General features: G+C 45.0%; 1 protein-coding gene across 3 annotated transcripts in view; it reads left to right on the forward strand.

Moving 5' to 3' along the window:
- The window catches only part of PLA2G4A (phospholipase A2 group IVA), a 67,494-nt gene that overhangs the window by 11,929 nt on the left and 31,754 nt on the right, over window positions 1-23,811 (forward strand). For 2 of the 3 annotated variants that reach the window (XM_059854567.1, XM_059854568.1), the window contains exons 2-5: window positions 3,997-4,093; window positions 4,252-4,390; window positions 10,695-10,776; window positions 22,490-22,638. In XM_059854567.1, the coding sequence (XP_059710550.1) occupies window positions 4,358-4,390; window positions 10,695-10,776; window positions 22,490-22,638 (264 nt within the window). In that variant the 5' untranslated portion in view covers window positions 3,997-4,093; window positions 4,252-4,357. Of the gene's footprint in view, window positions 1-3,996; window positions 4,094-4,251; window positions 4,391-9,894; window positions 9,944-10,694; window positions 10,777-22,489; window positions 22,639-23,811 lie in introns of those variants that run through there. The other variant, XM_059854569.1, reaches the window with a different exon arrangement.

Consider the following 23,811-nt stretch of genomic DNA (forward strand, 5'->3'; position numbering starts at 1 on the left):
TATACAATCACAGGATCAATCTAACCAAATAAAATGCTGTAATGTGATTTGATAGAAATGGAGGGTGACATTCATACAAAAAGTCTGAGTCATTACTTAGCTTATTCTCTACCCCTTACTCTTCTCCTGATGGATTGAAAGTTAATGACTGTGCTGGTGAGTCACACTTATTATATTTAAAGTTGTTCCTGTCTTTGATTTTTTAAGAAGAATTGGACAGCTTGATATAAACAACTCCCTCTAATGATTTTTCTTACACTTGTGAAGACGTATTCTGGCAATGATATTTATATTATGCTGCGTTTACTCATTTTCAGGGCTTTTCCACTTCGTGAGACTAACTCCAGAGTAAGCTTGTGCTCAGCATGGGAAAAATCTCATTATTCTTCTAATCTTTTGACATATCCTGTACAAATGAATTATCTGTAGGAGTGTACTGAGAATGAAAATGTTCCAGTAATAATCTCTATGCGTGTATGTGTGTGTGCGTGTGTAGCTTCTTTTTGTGAGTTATGTGTTATAGTTGGTCTTCCAAGAGGATAATCCCTTCTCCATTTCAGTCTGTCACCTCAAGTGAGTATGAGCTGAGATCACAGAAGGCTGTTGACTCAAGGAGTGATCCAGCTATCCACTGTTAGCTTGGTACTGATGGTGCTTGAAACTGTGCCTAGCAATGAAACACCCTTGTCCTGGCAGAGGTAGAGTTCACTTCTGGGTGTCAGTGAGATTTAGGCACTTAGGGAAAGGCTGGCTCTCCATGACAAGGGAGAAAGGGAAAGGCTAGCTTTCCATGACAGGGCCAGGCTGAACTGTGGCCTGTGTGCTGTGTAATTTGTAAACTTGGAAATTGACCAATAAAACAGTGAGAAGCAGAGGGTCATGGAATGATTTGGGTTAGAAGGCACCTTAATGCCCATCCAGTGCCACCCCCTGCCATGGGCAGGGATACTTTCCCAGGTTGCTCCAGGCCCTGTCCAGCCTGGCCTCGGACACTTCCAGGGATCCAGGGGCAGCCACAGCTTCTCTGGGCACCCTGTGCCCCACCACCCTTAGAGGGAAGAATATCTTCTGTATGTCGAACCTAAATTTCCCCTCAGTCAGTTTGGAGTCGTTCCCCCTTGTCGTGTCACAATTCCTGATGCAGAGTCCCCTTGTGGCTTCCTTTAGGCTCCTTCACATCCTGAAGTGCTGCTGGAAGGTCTCCACGCAGCCCTCTGTTCTCCAGTTAACTTAATCTCTTCTTTGATCACCTCTGATAAATAGTTAAACAGTTGATGTTGGTGGTACTGCCTTGAGGTGCTCTTTAGGAAGGAATGCTGTCAGCCCCAGCAATAGCACAGTCACAGATGGTGTAACACCACCAGGTATACGGGAAACAAAACAGCCTGAGTTGGTAATATCAGAATGTCCTTGAAGATGTGTTTAGAGGCACTGCTTCCCCTGTGTCTGCCAAGGGTGGGGCTCACCAACTCCAGCTCAAGTGCAGGACTTGGTGTGTGCTTGTGATACAGCCCTGAGTTAGTTATGGTCAGCCTGGGGAAGAGGAGGCTGAGGGCAGAGCTCACCGGGGGCTGCAGATCCTCCAATCTCTGCTCCCTGTGCCAGGAGCCAAGGAATGGCTGGACCTGGGCCAGAGGAAGGTTTTCCTGGATAACAGGAATGGTTCTTCCCCCAGAGGGTGGTAGGCACTGACCAGGCTTCCCAAGGAATGGGCATGGCCCCAAGGCTGCCAGAGCTCCAGGAGTGTTTGGACAATGGTCCCAGGGATTGCTGGGGTGTCTGTGCAGGGCCAGGAATCAGACTGGATGATCCTTGGGGGTTCCTTCCCACTCAGGACATTCTGTGATTTCATGAAGACTTTCCCATTAGGCTGTGTGGGATGGATGGCATCTAGGGGAAAGTGTTAAGCAAGATAATTTTGGGATTACAGCTCTATTTGCTGCAGATGTTTGCAGTAAACATTCTTCAAGACTTTCTTCATGGCTTTTGATGAGTGTAATCAGGATTTCCTGGTTGCTCTGTATTTGGCTCCTCTGCCACACTACGATTTTTAGATCTAGAAATCTCTTAATTTGCTTTGCCCAAACTCCATGGGTAATGCAGTGCGAGCTTCCAGAGGGTGTGGTGTAATTAACTGATTTAAATTAAATCCACTGTAAGGGATTAAGTATTCAAGTCACTTAAATGTCTGCTTTCTCTTGAGGTGTCCTGCTGGCTCTGAGAAGAGCGTGGATAGTTGGCTCTGAGAAGAGCATGGATAGCTGTTCCGGCCCTGGGCCCCTGAAATGGCACTGGGGCCCATCCTTGGGTACGTGCCCGTCCTTGGGTACCTGCCTGAGAGACTCTGATTAACACAGCAAGCCAGGAGCTGCCATGGAGAACCATGGCATGGGCAGGGCTGGATGTGCAGTGCTGATGGTCGGAACAGTGTGGCACCCCGAGGTGCCAGGCTTTGTGAGCGAGGTCCCCTTGCTCCCTGTCCCTGCTAAGAGCCCTGCCCGTGGCCTGCGCTGTGCGTGGGTGTTGGGATGCAGTTGTTGATGACGTGCTTGCATTTTTGTCCATTTGCAGGATCCTTGCCTCATCCAGCATGGAGGGCAGATGGCGCTTGGGGACTCTGCTGGCCCCGTAGCCAGAGGCTGTTTGCTGTCTGCAGCATCACCAGCGCGCTTCCTGCAGATGTCGAAACAAATGAGGCAGGGGGTTGCAGGGAGAGAGAGCATGATCTCATGTCTGAACCAGTTGAGGGATCATCTGGGGAACTGGAGCTCTGCCTTTAGGATGCAGGATGTTAACTCCAACCAGACTTTTCGTCCTGGGTCCAACCTGTTCTCTTATTTCCCCAGACAGAGCAGTATCCTTGGTTTGGTTTTGTGTATCCTCTCAAAGCGAGTGTGTTAGTTGGCTGTGCACTTAGGGGAAATGAATATTTTCTGGTTTTACAAATTTCCTCTCCGTTATGGTGATTGGGTAGCTCCTGCTGTTCCCTTTCCTGGATTGCCTTCCAAGATGTCAACAGTTCCTCCGGAAATTATATAGCTGGGCAGGTTTACCATGATTCTCCAATGCTGAAGTCTTTCTTATTCACACTTCCTCAGATAAAAATGAATAAATAAACCCAGGGTGATTCCTAGCCTCAAACTATTGTTAGGGCTGACAGGAAAGGGTGGTCAGGCATGACCAGGGAAGTGATGGAATTGCTGTCTCTGGAAGTGTTCTGAAAACGTGTGAGATATGATGCTTTGGGACATGGTTTAGTGATGGGCCTGGCAGTGCTGGATTAATGGTTGGACTTGATGATCTTGGAGGGCTTATCCAGCCTTAATGATTCAGTGATTGAAGAAAGGACATTGTAATGTTCTAGTGATCATAATGAAACTAACTTTTTAATTGTCATTCCTTCATGTAGTTGCTCAAGAGCAAAGGTTTGGGAGTGATATATACAATTGTTTAGGGCTTATCATACTGTTTCAGAATTGAGCATTAGGAATCATTGCCTTGAGACCAAACCCCAAATGGTGCTTCACTTCTTTTCACTTTGAAATTTCTGCTCATGGTTCAGGTCTGACGATGGTCCAGCTGGATCTGAGAACTGATCCTGTCCAGCAGTTCCCTGGGTTTTTTAAAGATGCAGACAAGAGTAACCTCTGGTACTTGGATGGTTAAAAACTGTTCTGACTTTGAAGGCCTCCGGTGGCCCCTGATCTTCACCGAGTGCTCAGAAAGCAGTGGCCTATGGAGAGCCTGTGGAAGAGCCATAAAGTCCTGATTTGCAGTTTGCCCCTCCAAGCCTCTGGAACATCTCCAGTCAGATGCGGTTGGCTGGGAGGTTACATACAGCTCCAGCTGGAGTTCCCTTCCTGGATTTACAGAGGGCAGTATTGCTGCTCCTGCAGACCTCACAGTCATAACTAGCACAATAATGCATGGAAGCATAAATACTACAATATAGTTACGGAATAAGTATAATTCCTCTCTCCTTTTGTTTATCTGTAGAGCTGCTAGAAACCCTGACATGACTGGAATTTAAGATTCTGGATTCCTGCTCTTACCCTGAAGAAATAAGCACGAGGAATTTCTCCAGCTTGGGCAGGTAAATACCTATATCTCCACAGCTTATGTGGAATTAAGTTCTTGGTAAACAAATTAATTGTGGAAACCTTCCTAAAGAATAGTAACCGATTTGCTCTGTAAAATATAGTTCAGAAGGAACAGATTAATTTTAATTATATTTTATTTTTTATTTATTAGTTAAACAACCTTTCATACTGAGCTCTGCTTTGAGAAAAGGGGAAGCCTCTCCTGTGTGTGATTGAAATAGATACTTGGCAGTTGCCTTGAATAAACGAAGGCAAAAATGTCTATCATAGATCCTTATCAACACATTGTGGTGAGTAGCACTGAATCTTTTATATATATATGTGTGTGTGTGTGTGTATATATATATATATATATATATATATATACACCATCTTCTCTGATTATATATACACTGTCTTGTATAATGACTTCCCTGCTGGAAGTTACTCTAAATAAGCACATAACATTAGAGTTGTTACTATTTCATGAAGAAATGGTGTGTCTAGTTTTCTTCTTTACAGTGCAGGTTTTTTTTTGCGGGGTGGGAAGGAGGAGGAAGTTGTACTCTTTTCCTTTTCATTAGTATGAGTGGAGAGCTAAGTTGACATTTTGGGATATTTAGATCTTAGACTGCTGTATGTCACTAATGTTGGTTCAAAGAGAGTCCTCACAATATATTGTGCAAATTCTGAGTGAGATGATCTGTGCCACTCAGCAGCACACTGTGCCCCTGCTCCCTTCCTCCTGCTTTATTCCAGTGTTCCTGCTGCATCCTTGTCCCAGCTGTCACACCCTTGGGATGGCAGTGAACCAGTGGATCCTGCTGAATGAGCAAAAAACCCATTCAATACAAAAATAGACAAAAATTTCTTAGGGAGAATTCCTTCCCTGTGAGGATGGGGAGGCCCTGGCACAGGGTGCCCAGAGCAGCTGGGGCTGCCCCTGGATCCCTGGCAGTGTCCCAGGCCAGGTGGGCAGGGCTTGGAGTACCCTGGGCTAGTGGAAGGTGTCCCTGCCCATGGCCTGGAGTGGCACTGGATGGGCTTCAGGGTCCCTCCCAAGCCAAACCACTCTGGAATTCCATGGAAGGGTTAGAAATTCCATTCTGGCTGTTGGAGCTGGCCCGAGGGGAGGGTGAGCTCAGCCCATAGATGTGTAGAAGTAGGAGCAAGGGAATGAGTAGGAAATGGGAGCAGAACTGCCCTCAGTGGCTCAGCAGCCTCTGAACACAGCTGTGCTGGAAGCGAGTTTCCAAAGCAAACACTGGGATGGGAATTCCTGCCCAAGTCACAATCCAGAGCCACACTGGGGGTGTTCCTTTCAGGGGCTTCTCGTAACAGCACAGGGCTGACAGCACCAGTGAGGTGTCCCCAGAATTAGCTGCCCCACACTTGTCACAGTGTTTTACTTTTACATGGCTAAAAATACTCCCTGTGCTTCCTACAAGTGATCTCTTATCAGCCCTGTGGTTTGTACCCCATGCACTCACATCCTCCACACCAGCCTGCAGCCAGCAGATGTCAAACTGGCTTTTACTCCCTGCCCAGTCCTGGGAACTGCTGGGAGGGAGGACAAACCTCAGGGTGATGTCTGTGTTAAAACAATACTGGCTTAATTCCTCCCAGCATCAGTGCCCTCTCCTGGATGGATTGCTTGGAATGATCTGTAGCTTTGTGGGAGAGGTCTTTGAGGCACTTGGTTATGTATTTTAATAAAACACTTACATGAAAGGACTTTTTGATACCAGTAATCAACAAAATGGAGCTGTCCTACATATGTAATATAATAAATAAAAATAATATGTAGTAAATGTAGTTACAGCTCCCTGGGAATGCTGAGCTGTTGCTAATTCCAGAATCAACACTGTTTGTGCAAGAGCTGATCCTTTAATTGCTTGGAAAGTGAATGGAAATCTTTGAAGTTTTTTAATTTGAAAACTGAAATCCTGTGGAAAGTTTTATTGCAATTTTGAGTGGTCCTGGGCAGCAGGGTCAAATTAATGCAAAAATACTGGATTTAAATGATATTTGGCATTAAATTACTCAAAAGGATTCTGAATTTTCCAGAAGTCCTTGTGCTGGCTTTTGTGTGTTTTCTGAGCTTTTTTTTCCTCATTTTATGAAAGACTCTGAGGTATAAATTAACATGTTCAGAAAGCTGCTGCAGGTGCAGACAGAACTGACTATTCCAAAAATGCAAAGAATTAAAGTGTGTAATACCTCTTCATTTACTTTGATATGGGGGATAAATATTATAACAATGGAATAAAGCACTTCAAGATAAAATTTGTGTGTGGGCACAAAAGTTTGTCTTAACTGTAAAACCCTGTGAAAGAAGAGCATGGGCTCCATGAAAATCAATTAGTTCAGTAAACAAGCAAATATTTTCATTTGTCCAGCTCCATTGTTAGCTCAGGTGTCCTTAACATGAAGGAAGTAAACCCATTTAATACCTGTGCAGTCTGCCTGATTGCCTGGCACACAGAATGCCCATGTCCTGGTGGAGCTGTGCTCTGTGACTCAGCATTCTGGAATATGACAAATGTGATTTTGAGCACATGCAAATCCCTGCCTGGCCGGGCACGGCTGGAAGGGCGGCAGGCAAAACCCGCCCTTTGTGTGCCGGGAGATCCTGGGGCTCTGCCCCAGCCCCTGGTGGGAAGGGGTGGTGTTGGTGTGCAGGGACATCTAAATGAGAGCAAAGCAGGTAATTGGGAAATTTTACTGAGGGCAAGGAAAGCGCTCAAAGGTGAGAGAGGAGCAAAGGAGAGCTGAGGTGTGAGAACAGGAGATGCTGAACTGTGGCTGTGCAGGTGTGGAAAATGCTGTGGACTCAATAGTGAATATTGTCCATCTGAGTTTCCATAACTCAGAAAACCCATATTTAGGGCATGGTGAAAACTTTTTGGTTTTTCTCTTTTCCTCGCTAAATTTACAGAGAAAGAGGAAGTGAAATGAAACCCATGTGTGAAGTGGGTCACTTTGGATGGTGTATTTTAGTTTTTTAAATTCATAGAATCCCAGAATGGGTTGAGTTGGATGGGACCTTAAAGCCCATCCCACCTCACTGCCATGGGCAGGGACACCTTGCGCTGGAGTTAATTGTGAGCTTTTGAAATTTGTAACTTGTCCTAGATTTTTAAAGGAATGTAAATGTTGCTCCTCTCAGTGTTGCAAGGTTTAAGTGATTTATTTACCATCATCTGTTTTTCAGAAGTGCTTGAGGTATTTGTACAGATTTTTATCAAGACTTAAGGTGAACATAAGTCTCTTGAGAAAATGCAGCTTAGTCATCTAAACTAGCAAGGGCTGGATTTGTAAGGGCATTCAGAGTCAGTACATTTCTCATTGTGTTTTCAGGGGCCTTTATGAGAACTCCTTCTGAAAAACTAAAAAAAAAAAAAAAATGCTTCTGAAATATGGACATTTAGGCCTTTTGATCTCCTTAGAAATTGAACTCTAGGTGGAAAATTGCCCTAATTTCCACTTGCATTTAATTTGCATGAAAAACATTTATTTTGGTGTAAGAAGAGATTCTAGACTTTCGAGCGTCTTGTGTGTATTTGTGTATTTTTTTTTGTTTTTGTTTTTCACTAAGAGGAGATTGTTTATTTCAGTAGTGGTGAATTTCTTCCAAGTGTGTGACCATGGCCAAATATTAATAACTGTGTATAACTGTAATCCTCAGTGTGTTGTTTTGGGTGAGGCACAGGGAAAGCAGATACTGCTTTTCTGTTTTGCCAGGCCTCTTTGTTTTCACATGCCTTTCAGAGGATCTCAGTCTTAAACCAGACTTAATTTTCTTGGCAGTACAACAGCTGGAATGATGGGGGTTGCTGCTTAAGTCAATAAAAAGCAATTTTTGTGAAGGCATTAGTAAAACAGTTATGAACTTGTAATAGAAATAGGTGATCTCTGTGCTGCTGTGAAGAATGCAAACTGGGAAGTGGTGGCTTGGCCTTGCTTTGATGGTGGGCATAAGAATTTAGGCATGAGTTTAGGCATATGGGAGATGCAAGCAAATTATTTTACAGAGTGCTTGTTATCAGGGGGTATGATGTAGTATGTCCCTTTTCCAGCCAGAGCTGTGGGACATTGGATATGCGCATGAACTTCACCTATCAGCTGAGAACTAAACCCAGCTCACCCATGTCTCATCCTTGTCACTTAATTATAACTCCTCTTCACTGTTAAATGCTCAGTGATCTCTGATTTGTGGTCTCCAGCGAGGACAAGCTCTTTCTTGACAGCTGAGAAAAAAGAGGAGGGTGGTGTGTTTGTACTTTGGGCTGTTTCTTTTAATTACAAGGTTGGATATGACAAAGGAAATGCTTCAGTCTGTATGAAGAAACTGAGGCCAGTTGTGAAACCAACTTCATCAATCTGGCATACTTGGGAGGTAATATAATAGGAGATAATAAAGCAGCTTTGGACATTTTCAGGCAGCAAACTGGAAATAGGGGGCAGCGAGAGCCCATGGTTTCTGGGGAGTCACAGCTTGTAAAAGTTCTTGGGGCAGGGTAAATGACAGAGCTGGGGTGACTTCACACAGTTGTGTTCCCAGCCCTTCCCAGATACCCCTGAAAATCCCCATTTACCCTGCTGTGGAGGAAAACTCTGGACTTCTTTTTGCCCTCTGGCATAGGCAGAAATTTGTTCAGGGAGAAGTCTCATCCTCCTTCCCCTTCATCCATCTCGGAAGCTTCAGTGCAGAAGGTTATGGATGTCACTCAGTCATTGGGATGTCTTCATGTCAGCCCATGGAAGGCTGTGAAATAGGTGTTGCTCCTTAGGAACTCTGGGTTCCCACAGGTGAGCCCTCTCTGCTGGCTCTGATTCTTTCAAGGTCCAGCATCCCACTGGGAGAGTTGGGAAGAATCTGAATTCCCTTTTTCCTGTGAGTGCTGAACCACTTGCAGTGCCATGACAGTCTCAGTGCACCACAGGTGCCATTGCCAGTTTCCCCCTGCCAGTTTCCCCTTGCCTGGATCCAGATAACTCCTGTGGCTGCCAGGGGAAAATTCCAGAGCCAGGCAGACAGTCCTGGCTGGATCCTGCAGTAGCTGGCACAGTGTGGGGGTGATTCCAGCCAAATAAAGCTGATAAACCCAGTGTCTGGGTCAGGCATAGCTGCAGTGGAGTCACCCCTGCCTGGCTGTGGGTGTTTTCTCCTGGAGCCTTTGCCACGGGGATGTGGCCGTGCCTTGCCACACCTCAGGCTGCTGCAGGAGTTGTGCTGCTGTCACTGGAGGTGCTTTTTAATGACTCCTGACTCAAATGCCAGTTAAGCACTCACAAGTCACTTTGCTGTCTTTAGAAGATTAGTTTTGGCTTTCCTCCTTTTTTTTTTTTTTTTTTTTTTTTTTTTTTTTTTTTTTGAGAAAATGCTATGTAACCTATAAGATGTTAACTTTTTTCTTTATTGGTATGAGAGGGATCCAGTTTGGCTCAGGTCTCTGGGTGTGAGCTGTAGACACAAAATAAGGAGGTTTGGCTGAAACAACCAGTTCTAGAAAAAAAGAGAAAGTATCCAAAAGACAAAATAGCAGGAAAGCATCAGGCATAGCCTGAATAAGCATGTCCCATAGCAAGAGTATTGTCTATGATTGTAAATGAATTTCAGAATTTCAGTGAATTTCCTGATGGTGGCCTTCTCCCTGGTTGTTTTGGTCCCAGTGACTGAGTTTATTTTAATGTACTTCACAAGGTCAGTGAGCGGTTAGGAAAAGATAGAAAATATACAATTATGTGAGACCTCATCCTGGCTTTAATACCTCACATTTCCTTCCAATCTCTGTGTTCCTGTAAAGGCAGTATTAGTTGCCCTGCAGTCTGCACTGGTGATCCTCAGTGGTATCCAGCAGGTAGGTCAAACTCAGGGCTATGGAGATCAAGCAAAACTACAGCTGAGTTGGTGACCTCTTTTATTAAGGCTTTTGCTTTTTGTTTCTTAATTTCATATCTTTTCCTACTTCCCTGGTTTCCTGAGGACACACCTGCTCCTAGGCAGGCAGCTCCTGCTGTGTGTTTGGGCTTTGGAGGAAACAAGAACCTCCAGAAAGTGCAGGAAAGGTGCTGGTGGCTGTTTTAACAGCTTGCTTTGCACCTTCCTTACATTGTCTTGAGGCTTCTTTCACACTGAATATTGATGTGTACTAGAAAGTACAGCACTAACTCTACCCCTTGTGTCTGCAGTGTGCATTTATCTGCCCCAGACCACAGACTTGGAAGTAATTCCTCTCATTCTTTTTAGCAGGAGAAGGCAGTTACCACGACAAGCTGTAAAATAGCCCATTTTTATTTTTCCCTTGCCGTCCTCAATGGTTCCTGCCTGACTAAATGCCTTGGAGCAGGTTCTGTGGTGAGAGGGAGTGTTGTTGGTTGAGATTAGTAGGTGTGGCTGCAGGAAAATCCAGCAGCCCCAGTGCAGGTACCTCTTGGTAAAGCTCCAGGGTGCAGTTCAGCTTTAGGATGCTCTATCCAGTATGAGTTTCCCTTACGTTTTGACTGGGTGATTTCTCTCTCTCTGTTTTTGGACAAAATGAAACCTTATTTTGAGAGATGGGGTGTTTTTTGGTTCTGGAGCTTAATCACCTCTCACTCTCTGACTTTCAGGTGGAGCACCAGTACTCACACATATTCACTGTGACAGTAAGGAAAGCCACAAATGTCACCAAGGGAGCCATTGGTGACATGCGTGAGTATCTCTCTATTTTACTTTTCTTCTGTGAGCCTGGGCAGGGAGGGGGAGCTGGTGACTCATTGTGTATTAAAGGGTTGTCAGTGGGCTGGTGGTGGATGTCTGTCTGTCCGTCTAAAGCCAGGGCAGTGTCCCCATGTCACTGCTCACTCTCACTCAGAGAGCAGATGTGCCGCTCCTTCTTTCCATGGATCCCGAAGGGCTGAGTGACTTGTAAACGATTTGCCTACCAGCCAGCAACACCTACAATTAGCTTCTTGGCTGGATCAGAAGTGCTGTGTGAGTGCAGTGAAACTGGAAATTGCTGCCACCTCACAGGGCTGTGGTTTGGTGGGGGATAGAAAGAGCCTCAGCTCTGCTGAGTCAGTGCAGAAAGCAGAAAAAAATGTAAGTCCATTAAAAAAAAACCCCGTCCAAATGGGCCAGCAGATCTTGTGGTGGGGAGGTGGATGACAACAGCACTTCTTCCTCTTTCTGGGAGGCTGCTGAGCCTCTGGACTACACAGCTGAGCAGGAAACCACTAGGAAGAAAAACTCTGCTCTGCTCTTAAGGAGGGAAGAGGGAGAGAATATTGGATGAATCTGCAAAAAGAACACTCCTTTTTCCTTAGGTCTGTCTGCTTTGCTGCCAGGCCACCTCTCCCTTTTCCCAGTGCTCCCCAGTGCTTGCAGGCCGGGGCAGGAAGGATGAACATGACCTTTGTCTCCTGCTTTCCCATCAAACTGATTGGATATACAGGTGTTTCCCAACTCCTGGAAACTACTTTTGGGTCAAAGTACAGCAGCTGCTCTGACCCACCCATCCTGCTCTTTGCTTCAGGGGGTTGAAGTCTGCTGTTGATGCTAAAATCGCAGGAGGGTTCTTGAGAGGGGGATGTTCAACAGCCACGAGTACAAGGGAAGAGAGGGGAGCCCTGGCAAAGGGGAAAAGAGGGAATTGGGAGTCTGTCATCCTCTGTGGGGTAAGGGGAAGGAGCACACAGGGAAGATGCAGTGGTGTGTGTATGTGTGGATACAGATATATATAATTTTATAGATACAGTGGTCTTTAGATAAGAAGACCTCAGGAAAGAGCTGGAAGAGTGCAACAAGGAGCCCATGAGTTTGTGTGTGTAAGAGGATGAGTTAAATGGAGAGACACAGGTTCTTGGATACAGGTGGCCATCATGAGGCAGTGTGGGCAACATGGGCAGGGCAAAAAGAGAAGCTGAAGTGGGGACCCCATGATATGATATTAAATAGAGTATGGAAAGGATGACAAAAGCCAGAAGATCATGGCAACTTTGTGCACCAGAGCAAATATGGCCCTATAGTATAAACTTCAAATATTATTCTTCAATACAGTTGTATTTTTTTTCTAGAAAAAAAAAAAAAATCCTCGTATCTTAGCAAGTCATCAAAATCAAGAAGCTGATCAAGAGGAACATTTTATTTTGATAAAACCTGCCAGAGTGATGCTGTAGGGCCACTGAAACCTGCTTGGCTTCTTGTCTGAGACAATTGCCAGAGCTCAGTAGCCTGAGGCACTCCAGGCTGAGGCATCTCTGGGTGAGCTTCAAGGACCCAGGGCTGGTCCTTGGGGTCCTGGCAGATGCCCCAAAGCGAGAAAAAACAGATCATTGTTGGTTTGGGTTTTTTTTTAATTTTGGGAAAATTTAAAGTATTTTTATTCCCTGTTATGGGAGCCTGGCAGCTACTTGATGAAATGAATGAATGTGTTAATAACTGTGGGGAGGTGCTTGAAGCTATGAGTGGGGAAGGGCCTTTACAGTTGATTGTGCCAACTTATTTTTTTATATATATATATATATATATATATATATATATATATATATATATATATATATATATATACACACATATATATATATATACACACATATATATACATATATTTGTTTTATTTGATTTGCCAAAAATTAAACTTGTTGAGGGAATTGCTGAACTTTTCCATCAGGTTTTTTGTCTCAAGGACAGGAAGATGGCTGTGACAGACCATGTGTGAACCCTGTTTGGGGTGGGTGCCTGAATTTCACTTCCCTCGTGGACGCTCCCAAGCTGTTGACCCTTCTGAGGAGTTCCCCTTAGTTTTTTCTGTTATTTTTGCTCCAGGTTATGAACTAGAGGTGCTCTGGGAACAATTTTACGTTGTGGTGTGATGGAGGCCTGGGGCAACACAAGGGATTTTGTTTGTTTTGCTGTTCTTTTTTCCATATCAGCCTTTCCAAGACTTTCTGGAACAGCTCTGAGATATCTGAGCAAATCTAAATTAATGAAATATGCTGAAGTGCTTTCTGTGATAATTTTCATTGGAGGTCCTGAACTCTACCTGCGCTCAAGGATTTTTAGCTGGCAGGTCTGGTGTGTTTGGTGCCCCACACAATGGGTGGCATGGAAGCACTGACTCCTCTGGCATGGCTATCCACACCTCTGTCTCCTCAAGCCCAGGCTGGGCAGATAACCAGTATTTCTAGAAAATTTTCCAAGATTTCTTGAGCTCTTCATGAATGGGCAGTGTAAATGGTTGTGTCATCCTCAGGCCATTTTGTCATTCCTTGAATCTGTGTGTGGGAGTGATAAATGAGATTTCCTGTAAGAACTCCACCCCCAAGATGGTGGGAAGGGGGCAAAAGAGGTTTGAGGGCAGACCCTTTCTTTCCCAGCAGCTCATTCAAGTCCCTTCTTATTTCAGGCATTTGCCCATTTATTGTTGCCTCTATAGAAGTCCTTCCTTTATTGGTGTCACTTGTTGCAGTTTTAGTGTCCCCTGGGAGTGGGTGACTCCCAGACCCTGGATACCTCCTGTCAACATCCAGGTGATGCAGCTGGAGCTGTACAAAGGTTTCAATCCTGGTTTAGAGGCTGCTGCTCTGGTAGGTGTGCTCAACTCCTGAGCAGGCTGGGAGGTTTATGAGCTGAGTAAGTGCAGCAGATGGGTGCTGGGTGACCTTGGCTGGCTGCTGTCACTCCCTCTGTCAACAAGACAGGGAGAGAACATGACAAAAGGGTCACACGAGGACAGGGACAGCTCTCACCTCTCACCACATAAGCAAACAGGCTCACTTTAAGAAAATTACTGTCATTTATTGCCAGTTAATCGTAGCAGCCTAGGACAGTCAGGAATAAAGGAAAACCCACCTCCTGTACACCTTTCCTTCTGTCCTGCTGCATCCTTCTACCAGCTGTCATTGGGATTGGGGTCAGCCAATAGACCCTGCTGAATTCAGAAACACAGTTCAATGAAAAGGAAGACAAAAAATATATTAGGAAGAAATTTTTCCCTGTGAGGGTGGGGAGGCCCTGGAACAGAGAAGCTGTGGCTGCCCCTGGATCCCTGGAAGTGTCCAAGGCCAGGCTGGACAGAGCTTAGAGCAACCTGGGCTAGTGGAACGTGTCCCTGCCCATGGCAGGGAGAGCTTTACAGCCCCTTCCAACTCAAGCCATTCTAGAATTCTATGTCCCTCCTGCCCCAAACCTGCTACATAAAGCTATTACAAAGTGAAAAATCAGAAAATCTGCATGGCTTTGGTGAGGATTTCATTATCTTAATTGCTTAGCTTGCTGCTGATTCCAGACCTTGTAAAATCACTTCTCTGACTGGACCTCTTGAAAAAGACTTTGCCTCTGGCCCAGTGAGTTCTTATATAGTAGATGTGTAGTTTTGAGTCTACTCAGATGCCACCCAAACTGTAGAGCCTTTCCTTACTTCCATGACAGTACAAGAACTTATAGGGAAATAAAAAACAGAGTCCAAAACTGCAGCATTGTGGAAGAGAAATGCTTGCAAGCTGGGTCTCCTTTCCATAGCATCTCTCCACTTCTGGACTTTCAAGGATCTTGGTGGAAAACTGGGTCAGAGGAAGCATTGTAAAATGTGTCTTCTATCTTTAGGTGTGTATTTAAGTGTACTGGCTTTCACAACAAACGGTGGTATCTGCAGAGGGAACCAGTCGTGTGACTCTGCTCTTAACGATCACTCATCTTGCTTAATCCTGTTTGGGATTTGCAGCTTTTCCTTGCTTCATCTTCTTTTGATGCTGCAGTAATGAGCAGTGTGGGGGTACCAGTAATTGGTTTTTCTGGGTCTGTATTGAAGGCACTTGAAACAGTAATTTGTGTTCAGACTCAAGTGTTTATTATTTATTATCAGTAAAGCAGTCTCATCCCTGTGAGTTCTGCAGCTTTTCATTAGAAGGCACAAAATGGCCAACAATCTCTTGTGACAAGGGCTTTTAAGACTAAATTATCCAATTAAGAACTGACACCTGGTTTATTTCCCTTTTAACCCAGTAACTGATCCCAAAGAGCTGCAATGTGGACTTTTCTGCCCAATTACAAAATGCCACCCAAACCCATGAAGAAGAAGGAAGAAGAAGCATGAAGAAGAAACCCAGGACAACACCCTGTGCCCTCCATCTTTCTTCCATCCACAACATACTAAAAATTCCAAAACCTGAATTTCTCACTAAGTGACACACCTACACTGCTCTCTATAATCTGTTGCACACTTTTGTGGATTCCAGTCTATCTTGACGTCTGGAAACTTTTTCCAGGAATGAGGGTCAAAGTCAGTGCTGCCATGGGGATCAGGTTATGCCAGAGCAGACAGAGAAATATTCCCTGTGGTGCCCTGGGTTTTCCACATTCTGGGTAATTTTAGGAAAAAATTCCCCTCTTAAAAATGTTTAAAGTTTGCTAGCTTGCAGCACTGGCACTCAGCTTCTCTCCAGTTGCTGCCCACCCCTTTGGAATCAGAGATGTGTCTCCACTGCAGTTAAGCTGCTCAGATAAAAAAGTGCTGGGAGCAGTCCAGTCACCAGAGCTCAGCTCTGGTGCAAAACTTGCCCAAATAGAGCTGGGAAGAAGCTCTTGGCTGGCTCTTGGCATGGTCAGCCCATGTCACTGCAGCCACTGGGTTCAGGAGATGCCCTTCCTCATGGCTTCCTGCATCTCCAAAGGAAACTGGGATGGGAACACACCTTTACCGATCTGGGATGTCCAGCATGCACTGTTTGTCCCTCACACCCCTGTCCCCTGGGGCTGTTCCCTGTGAGCCAGAGCTCTTGGGGTTCAAGCTGGCTTGGTTATAAACCCAAGTCATGGCAGTCCAGGCAGGTGTGAGCAGGGTTTTAAACCTGGCCTAGCTGAAAGGAAGGAACTGGAGATCTGCCTGCTTGTATTATGGTTTGTGTTACAGCAGCTCATTCAAGACTCATCCAGCTGTTCTCTGGACTGCAGCTGGACAGTCCTGCACCCTGAATTAGCTACAGTGCACTTACCTGGTGGAGTGCCATCAGATAAGGCTCTTCCTGCAAGGCCCTGGAGCAGCTCCTGATTTTTGCAAGGGGAAAACAAGCTAAACAGCTCCCCTTTTCCAGCCTAACAGCCTGGGAAAAGTAGGTCAGAGTTGGCCAATCCTCCACATCCTACAAGCTGCATGTGCTTTGTGTGGCTGAAATATGGATCCATAAAAGATGGATAAAAGAAAAAAATCTTAAATGAACAGTGCTGCTAACAACTGCTCAAGATGTCTACTGCAGATCTCAGTCTAACACTGAGGCAAGCAAATGCTAGATTTCAGTTTCCTTGGCACACCCAGTGTCCTTTACCTTTTGTGTGGATATCCACTGCTGGGAGGTGGAAGTCATGTTAGAAACCGGCTCTTGTGTTCCATAGTGAAACTGATCCAGATAATGTTGCTCTTCCCAGCTGCAAAAATATAATTTTGATGAGAAATTCTGTCTGTGAGTGCTTGCCATGGAGTTACTGAGGGGGGACTTGTTTTTGTGAGAAGTTGCTGAAAATTCATTCCCGTCCTACAGGAAGCTCTCCCATGACTCTGATATGCTGTGATGGTGATGTGGAGCAGTGCTGGCTCAGGCCTGGGATCCATCTTGTGTGGCTGGAGAAGCCCCTGTCCCTGCTCCAGGCTGTGACCAGCCCCAGAGCTCGGCTGGGAGCTGCTCCTGTCCTGTAGGCACACAGTTGGTGGTAATTGGGAGTGGGGCTGCCAAGCCTTATCCCTAATGAGCTACAGCTGTGAGCAGCAGGTGAGCAGCACTGACAGCAATGAGCCATGGAGTGCCCAGGGGCACTGACCAACCACCAAAGGGAACAGAGAGCACACAGGTGCACTGCATCAACAGGAGGGGATGAAAGGTGGGACTAAAGAACAGGAAAGGTGGATGCTTGCAGCCTTCTGAAGAGGTGTGGTGTTACTCTGTATGTCATGGCCATTTAAGCTGGGATGCTCTCCCATGAGCTGTCCTGCTTCAGGCAGAGCTTCCTGGTGGGGCTCCCCTCCAGGACCTGTGGCCATCCACTTTGGGCCTTTCCATTTAGCAGGGAGCTCCCAGTTGTCCCCTGTGATAATTTGACTTTTTCTTGCTTTTGGTTCTTTTCCCTCCCATCTCGTGTCCCAGGAGTGCTTTGAAGTTGTGTTAGGGTTGGGCTAATGCCTGATCCTAGGGAGAATTGGGAAGAACATCAGTCACAGTGAGATGTAAATGAAGAATACAAACAGGGTAAGAATGTGATACTTCCCACTGATCCTCTCCTTTCCTTGCCTGCCTTCAGTGGGACTCCCTGAGCTGGATGTGCCTTGGGGGTCATCAGCTGTCACTGGGTTTCTCTTGCAGAAAATTTATTGGTTTTACTTCAATCCACATAAGTCTTCTCATCCACAGCTCTTTGGATAAGGAGTTCTGCAGGTTGCTGCCTGAAGGAGACTTTTAATTCATTTTGAAAATGTTATTTTAAAAGCATGAGCTGAAGAATCTGAACTATATCAGTTTGGGGCCTGTGCAGATAACCTAGAGAAGGCAGTGTTTCTTTTCCTCTTGGCCCTTCCACAAATGCGGTTTGACCAAAAGCTGACTTGTTTGGGGATTTTTTGCCCTCTCAAGGCTGGATCAGTGGAAGCAGTAGTGTCCTGCACCAGTGAACTGGGTGATAGTGCAGTGCCTGTGCTGGGAGCTGGTGCTTCCCTCCACTGAAGTAATGCTAGAGACGAAAAGCACTGTCATAAAAGGCACAAATAATTTTTATGAAGGTGTTACCTAATCCCAGGATTTCTCATAGCATAGCTGCTGCTTCAGAGCTGCCTTACTTCCCTTGGAGTCACCTTCTGCTCATGAAATCAGGCACTGCATCACCCCTTTGCAAAATCCCCAGAGCCACCAGCCCTGGCATTCCCTGTGGTGCCTTAAACACAAGCAGCAGGCAGTACTCCTGGGGTTTTTGGGTTGCTGTGGCCTTCTGGCAGGTCTCCTGGCATTTGCATTATTGCTAGGCTATGGATTTGTCTGGAGCATTTCAAATATCTGTTCCATGGTTGGAAGGACAGTTATTGATAAGTACAGTTTTTAAGAATTCCCTTTTTAAAAACTAAAAAAATCACATAAAGCTGGGAAAACCCATGATTTTAATTACTTTTTCTCCTGACCGTGGCAGAGACACCAACTCATATTTCCATGCCACTGTGAGGCCCCATAAAATTCACAATTTGAATAGAAATTGTGTAATTACTTAGCTTCCTTCCCCTTTGAGGGGAGAGAGGTCATTCATTATTGGCTTGGCCTCAGCCAAGCTGCTCAGCTGCATGTGCTAAACAAGTTGTAGTGTGGTGCAGCAAGCCAAAAAAATGGTGGGAAATACACAAAGATGGTCCTTTGGGACCTAGTAAGTTTTTGTCAGTGGGATTGCACTTAATGGTGGATAAATTAAAGGTTATTACCACTTTTTATTTTGAGATAGATATGTGTCTATCTCAGTATTATATTTGAACAGGCTTTCTATGGTTTCTTTATGGTAACTATGCTGTTGAAGTAATTGAATTTGGAATGACTGAAATATAAATCATATATCTGAACTATTAATCATATTAATATAGATGCCTGATGACAGCCATCTCACCAATCTTAATAACATAAGATCAAATGGTTTGCAGTCATTGCAGAAAATTTGACAGGTTTCCCTAATAGCCAGATTGCTTAAAGCATTACTCATTTTTCACTGTGAAAATGTTTGACCCTAATTATTGTCCACTGTGTGTTTCACTTGGTGATTCACAGTGTAATTTAAAGGGAGAATCCTGTAGCCATGACTTCAATAAAGGAGATAAATTAGATGAGGAAAAGTCAGTGAATCCTTACTTTCTACCTCTCAGCCATTCCCAAGGCAGCAGTTTAAAACCAGCAAAGGGGATGCTGACTCTGCTCTTGTTTTTGGATGTGTGTCTTCAGCCCATGGAGCTTTGGGTGGGGGGCTGTAAATCTGGATTATCACCAACATTTTGTTAATTACCCAAGACTTCATCTGCCTCCAAGCTGCTAATTGCAAGACCCTCATTGGCATCAGTGCTGAAAGCCTTAATTGTGTTTTTTAGAATGCAGGTGGGGTTTGAGATACCTCTGCTTAATTGTTGGTTCAGCCTGCCTTGTTTCTGAGAAATGGTGATGGAGCAGCAGGCTTGCATAAGGAACAGCCTTAGGGCTAGGTGCACAGAAACTCTGCTTTCCTCAGAAATGTCCTGGGAACAAGTGCAATTCCCCCAGGTGGCTGCTGCTGAGGCAGCTGCTGCAACAAAAGTCCAGTTCCCCAACAGTGCTGCCCCTACACCAAATCCTTAAGGCTGGAAAAGACCTTTAGGGTCATCAGGTCCAGGTAAAGATCATTCTCACACATAGGTAATTCTCTTGTCGTGATTGAACGACAGCTTTTGACCCATACACCATAATGATTCTTCCTTTTAAAAGCAAAATATAGATGGCAGTCTTCCAGTGCCTAAAGGGGCTCCAGGAGAGTTGGAGAGGAACTTGGGACAAGGGCTGGGGAGGGGCAGGACACAGGGAATGGCTTCCCACTGCCAGAGGGCAGGGACAGATGGGATACTGAAGAGAAATCCTTCCCTGTGGGGGTAGCACAGGGTGTCCTGAGAAGCTGTGGCTGCCCCTGGATCCCTGGCAGTGTCCCAGGCTGGACAGGGCTTGGAGCAACCTGGGCTAGTGGAAGGTGTCCCTGCCCATGGCAGGGGTAGGACTGGATGGGCTTTAAGGTCCCTCCTAACCCAAACCAATCTGGGGTTCTGTGATAACAGTGGTAGTCAAGCTATTTTTAGTCATGTTTTCAGCTTAGTTTTTTCAACATTGCCTGGCAAATGAATTAGCAGAAGCCCAGGCAGGAATTAAAAACACTCATGCTGAGAGTGCACACTGGCTGTTTAATGTACATTTGATAACTTCAATGTTTTGCAATACATTAAGTGAATACTTCTGTGTTATTTGCCAGATTGCTGGTAGTTTTTGGTCCTCCTCCAAAGGGTGAGATTTTGATTAATATATCTTAAAGAAGTATTTAGTATTGCTTATAGCAGTATCTTAATCAGAACAAGCAGTCTTCCCATGTATTTTCTCTTCATCTAAAGAAGGAAGTTAAAAAATAATAGATTTTCATTTTCTTAACTGAAAAAGCTCCAAATAAACTTTTAAACATGAAAGGGCAGGTGATTAAATCTTTGCCTTGGGTTAAAAAGCTAATAAAGAGCTGGAGTGAGATGACTTGGCAATACTGAACTACCAAGACTGATTTTTCCAAGTTCAGTTGATCCATGTCTTGGGTTTAGTTTCTGTTTCAACACTTACTGGGATTTGCCTCATAGAAAGGTAGTGATGGATCTGCATGTCAGAGGTCTGGGGTTTCTACGTGCTTTGGGATTTTAAATATGGATAGGAAACCATTTGCTGTTTGTGTTGATAAGAAAAATTGGATTTTTGTAAGCATTGGGACTGATCACAGCATGATCTGAATTGAGAGGGAGACATTGATCTTTTGCCCAGAACTCTGCTCAGCCATCAAGATTTTGTCTAAAATCCAGGTTTTTGTAGGCAACTTCAGTCCCTTGGCAGGGCAAGCCTGGGTGTTTATTGCCAAAGTCGTGCTGAATATCAAGACTTAGTAAGACCTTGTCACTTCATGGATTTTTAGTTTCAGAGAACCTTGTTTCTCTTGGTGCTTTTCTTTGTGGCTGAGCTTTGTGTAGTAGTTGGAAGGAATAGAAAAGTTGGCAAGTTGGAACATCTGCCCGTGAGGAAAGACTTGGGGCTTGATCCCCCAGTTCCCCTGCCCAAAATGAAGAGACAAGATCAGGCATAACTCCTCAGCAGCTAATAAAGGTTGCTATTTAAAGCCTTTCCACACTGATCCCCAGCTTTAAATAGCTGCTTGTTCATTACTCAAGGAGCACTGAGACCACCTCAGTGTAGCAATTAGCTGAGCCCCACAGTTATGGAGCACAGTGGAAAACTCCTTGACAAATTGGATTAGGGTAACACTGAATAGGATTTGCCTGGGGATGCATTCAGAACCTCCTGAATGGTTTCCAAAAGCCTTTGTTTTTGGTTGTTTGGTCAGGGTTTTTTCCCCAAAAGATATTTAATTTGAAATTACCCAACTTTTTTGTTTTCCTCTTTACCTTCTTCTCACATCAGGAGGGAGAAGTGATTCTGGTCCTCAGGAATCTCATGGATAAGGTCTTATTGAACTCCCAGAGTTTCTAGAATTTGCCTTCATTGAAAAAAAGTATCTTTAGACTGAAAATGTGTACAAGGAGGAATGTTTGGACTTGCTTTTCCTTGTGATAGGATTTAATCTGAGCACTGCCCAGGCTCCCCAGGGAATGGGCACGGCCCCAAGGCTGCCAGAGCTCCAGGAGGGTTTGGACAATGCTCCCAGGGACGCACAGGGTGGGATTGTTGGGGTGTCTGGGCAGGGCCTGGAGTTGCACTGATGATCCTTGTGGGTCCCTTTCCATTTCAGGATATTCTGTGATTCCATGTTTCAGTTGGAAAGATGGGTGTTTTACCACAGCAGAGCAAGAAGCTTTTCCTGATTCACCATAACCACAGAAATAACTTCCCCTGCTCTCCTGGGAGGCATCTGAGCCCTGGCCTCATTTGACACAAAAAACCCCCTCATTGTACAGAAAACCCCTGCTTTAACTTGTTAGAGAGTGCATTTTTATGGCTGCATTCTGTGCTTCAGGAATGGCTATTTTTAGATACACATCCGAGAGGATTTGCCAATGTTTTCTTTTCTCCCCCTGGTAATTCCTATCAGCTGCAGTTGCCATATCTCTGTTTTCAGTCGGTGTTCTGCTGTGTAAATGAGGTGTCCTCATCCGGTGGTGGCTCCCCAGGGCTATGGTGGTGGCAGTGTTTCAGAACTGAGTGCTCCTTATGCTGTGAGCAGCACTGCAGTGCTGGGACAGATTTCCTCCATCACTCCCAAACCAGCAAAGGTGAAAGAGGATCCAAAACCCACGACAAACTGCTTGTTTTCATTATTTTGTGGGATACTTGCTGCTGTGGCACGAGCCGAAACCATTAAAGGCTAGAAAGAGAGGAAGAAATAAAAGCTTTTTAAAACACCACTCTCTGGCAGATGTTTGCATATTCCCAATTAACTTGACTCAGTCCCTGTGCCCTTCTGTTTGCTCAAGGCTTTGCCCCTCTCCTCCTAAAACCCTAATGTTTCTTTTGGGGAGATCGTTGGTATTGTTGTATCATTCATGTCATTACATTTATGTAACTTAAAGAGTTGCATATCTTTCTGTCCTTTGCCATGAGGGGATCTGTGGTTTCGCAGAAGTTGTACAGATTTTTCCAGCCCAAGCTGGAGTTTTCCCTTGCCTGACCTGTGTTGTGCTCCACAGTTGACACTCCAGATCCCTATGTGGAGCTGTTCATCCCCACTGCCCCTGACTGCAGGAAGAGAACCAAGCACTTCAACAACGACATCAACCCCGTGTGGGACGAGACCTTCGAGTTCATTCTGGACCCCAATCTGGAGAATGTCCTGGAGGTAAATCCCATGGCTGGGCTGGGCAGATGAAGGGTAAAACAACAGTGCCTTACACATGTATGGCATTTGATGTCTCAAGATCACCCCTTTGTTTAAAATTTTAAACCTGGGTTTAGCTGTGGTGCTAAGCAAGCAGTATTGGATAAATTGAGTTATTCAAGGAGTAGCCTGAAGAGTCATTACAAGATATGCCTGTGAGTCATCCCTTGGACAGCTTCTGAGGAATTGTAACTTCTTGTTCCTCACATCAGCTGCAGAGTACTCCCTGCTTCCTACCCTGATTCAGCTCTTACAGATAGGGAATAGGTGGGGCTTAAGTCAAGTCTCTGCCCATGGAGACAGAGCAAAAGGCTGGTTCTGCTGTGTCCTCCTTGCCTGGAGCCCACCCAGGGCTCTTCTGCACACTCCATGTGCAGCCTTGTTGGCCAAGCCATTGTTCAGTCTCGTGTGTTAAACTTATCCAGGCTGCACACAAGAGCTGAATGTTAGGTGAGAGTGTTTTCTGAGTGGGCATGGCAAGGATTTAAGGTTAGCTCTGGTCCTTTGTGAGCTCTTTTATCATAGAGGATGGCCCTGCCACCTGCTCTCTTCTGACCCTAGCTTACAGAGTTCAGTCTAAATTGGCTAACTGGGACAGAGGGTGCAGCCTGGGAAGGTTTTTCTTGAGCCTGTGACCATCAGACCTTGGGTCTGAAAGGGAATTGTGCTTCCTACAAGTTCCCTGTGTTCTGAGGAAGGCTCCACAGTTTGAGCATTACACCTATTGCTTGTTGGATCATGAGGAACTATCCCATGCATCCTGCACTAGAGACAAAAGGCATTAGGGAATTCACAATTGATTTCCAGGGCATCAGTTCCTGCCTGTTTCTCTGGTGCCATTTCTGGATCTCCTAGAGCAGAGCCTGGGCCCTATTCTGAGCTAACTTTCACTTAGGCAGGTTCTCTAGGAATGTTTGAATTTGTTGAGGATGAAATTTGGTTCAAGTGTTTTGAAAAAGATAAAATTACTACAGTCACAAACACAGCAAGATGAGTTATAGGTAGAAATCTGTCTTCACAATATTTAGTTATTGTAAAGACACATTTTTGGCTGTTGCTGGTTCTGAGATAGTGCAATAAAATTCCCTGATAATTGCCTGCAGAGAGTAGATGATAACATTTAATAATGGTTAA

This window comes from Haemorhous mexicanus, chromosome 9 (genome assembly GCF_027477595.1).
Source record: "Haemorhous mexicanus isolate bHaeMex1 chromosome 9, bHaeMex1.pri, whole genome shotgun sequence".
Lineage (NCBI taxonomy): Eukaryota > Metazoa > Chordata > Aves > Passeriformes > Fringillidae > Haemorhous > Haemorhous mexicanus.